Here is a 2,075-nt window from a genome sequence, read left to right as displayed (position 1 = left end):
TATTTCAAAATTATTGATAATTCCTTTGGATGTGATACGCTTTGTAATTATATTTTAATGAGCTCTCATCTTGGAGAGATACATTCTCTCCGAGATACAAGAAATATTTATAGAAGAAATCATCCGATGCCTGAGATCAGCTTCAAAAGAACCAAGGATGGGGCAGGGACGGGTTGTAGGTGGTCGGTAGTCAGGGCTGTGTACTGGGTACAAGGAGGTTCGTTGTACTGTTCTTCGGTCTGTTGCGCAGGTTCGAAATGCTTCCTAATTTAGGCTTCCTAAAAAGCCTAAAAAGGGACTTGGCAAGCTCCCATGCAGCCTTCAACCCCACAATACGGAGAGCACTCAAGTCCGAGGCGTTCCTGCTCCCCAGCTCCCTGCAAAAACAGCGCCAGGCAAGGTCGCGAGGTGAGGGCGATGCTTCAATGGGGGTCCCGCCGACAGCATCGCGATCCTCAATGGCTCAGCGACTTGCGGCCCTTGAGCATTCGGCGAAGGATGACCTGGACGCCGGCCGGCGTGCTCAGGCGCCGGACCCAGCCGTGCTTGTTCTTCCGTTTGATGTTGCTCGGCTGATACTCGTTTCCGCGAGTCTTGCCCCGGGCCTGCTGTGGGGTGGGGAGGCCCCAGGCGTCCGGGAACCCCAGCCAGGCCCGGGGCTGGAGCCACCTGCGTGGGTAGAGGGACGGCGAGAAAGATCAGACGGGGTGCTGGGTGACCTCGGCGCTCAACCTCTCTAAGCCTCTGCTCCCGGGGACAGAGCCTGGCTGCAAAATGCGCTCCATAAATGCGCAAGTCACTGGCAGGTCATGCGGGCAGTGAACAGTAGCGCCAGCCTCCGACGCCCTTATTCCCAGATTTGGGGAAGGGTTCCCCTTTGAGGACTTACCTGCCACCCAGCAACGCTGCCGACCTACTCGTGGGGCCCAACAGGGATGCAGCCAAGAGAGCCATATCCTCAGTGGGTCCGGCAGGCCCGGCCGCCGGCGATTCCGGAGCCCAGAAGCGCCCAACCCTGGAACAAAGGATTATGGGAAGTGTAGTTTTTCCTAACGTGCAAAAACAGGCCGTTGGGGAAAACCCTGAAGTTGTAGTTCTGCGCCTGCGCAACAGAGGCGCGCCAGTCTGTCCGCGGGGCAGGGTTCTTCATACAAACCGAAAGGTAGCCGGCGAACGGCGCCTTTTCAGCACGCGCATGCGCACAAGGCATTATCTCCCGCGGTCAGCTGGGAGCTGTGCTGCAGTTGTCTCTCCTGTTGACCGGCAGAGGGTGCCCCGCGGTGGCTGGGCGCAGCTGGTGGCAGCCGCAAGAAGCGGCTGGTTGGTCTTACCACCTCCAGCTGGGCAGATGGCACACAGCTGGCTGCCAGCTTGTCCTGGCTGCAGCCAAGTCTCCGCCTCTTGGCAGGAAGCCGAGGAGGCCTGAGTTCAAGCTCGCTGGGTGTCCTTGGGATGGTCCCTGCGCCTCTCTGGGCTTTCTCGATCTGTAAAACTCATGGATTGCAAGCTTGTCTTTGACAATCTTGCCTCCATTTCGGACCCTAGAAGAATTTTCCTCTGTTGTTAGAACCGAAAAAAAAAAAAGAAAAAGAAAAAAGGAAGAAAAATTTTCTGATACTCAGATCTGAACCCCTCCCCTACTCACACACTATCCTTGGCTCTCCATTTCCCCAAGTAAAACCTGCTCAGCCCTTCCATCAGGCATGCAAAACCCTGTACACACACCATCTTACATTTCAGCCACGCCCTCCTCTCTGCCTGGTGTTCCCCTATCCGCCCTTTAAAAATCCTCTCCTCTCCTCCAAGGGCTGAGTAAGGTGTGGCTTATGCCTGTCATTCCAGCATTTTGGGAGGCTGAGGAGGGAGGATCCCTTGGGGCCAGGAGTTTGAGACCAGCCTGGGGACATGGTAGCAACCACATATAGCCTCAAGTACTAGGAAGGTGAGGTGGGAGGATTCCCTGAACCCAGGAGTTCCAGGCTGTAGTGAGCAATGACAGCGCCAATGCACTCCAGCCTGGGCAACGGAGTGAGATCCTTTCTCCAAAAAAAAAAAAAAAAAAAAAAAAATTGGAG

General features: G+C 55.4%; 1 protein-coding gene across 2 annotated transcripts in view; it reads right to left on the bottom strand.

Annotated features, from left to right (window-relative positions):
• Window positions 1–33: 33 nt before the first annotated feature.
• Window positions 34–2,075, bottom strand: part of MRPL34 (mitochondrial ribosomal protein L34) — a 31,139-nt gene continuing 29,097 nt past the window's right edge. For both annotated transcript variants that reach the window (XM_011989975.1, XM_011989966.1), the window contains exons 2-3: window positions 890–1,015; window positions 34–669 (exon numbers count right to left, since the gene is read on the bottom strand). In XM_011989975.1, coding sequence (XP_011845365.1) covers window positions 456–669; window positions 890–954 — 279 coding nt within the window. In that variant the 5' untranslated portion in view covers window positions 955–1,015 and the 3' untranslated portion in view covers window positions 34–455. The remainder of the gene's footprint in view (window positions 670–889; window positions 1,016–2,075) is intronic.

This window comes from Mandrillus leucophaeus, unplaced genomic scaffold (genome assembly GCF_000951045.1).
Source record: "Mandrillus leucophaeus isolate KB7577 unplaced genomic scaffold, Mleu.le_1.0 Scaffold11, whole genome shotgun sequence".
In the NCBI taxonomy this organism is placed as follows: domain Eukaryota; kingdom Metazoa; phylum Chordata; class Mammalia; order Primates; family Cercopithecidae; genus Mandrillus; species Mandrillus leucophaeus.
The sequence above is the reverse complement of the archived record's forward strand: the minus strand, read 5'-3'. Positions and strand labels throughout refer to the sequence as shown.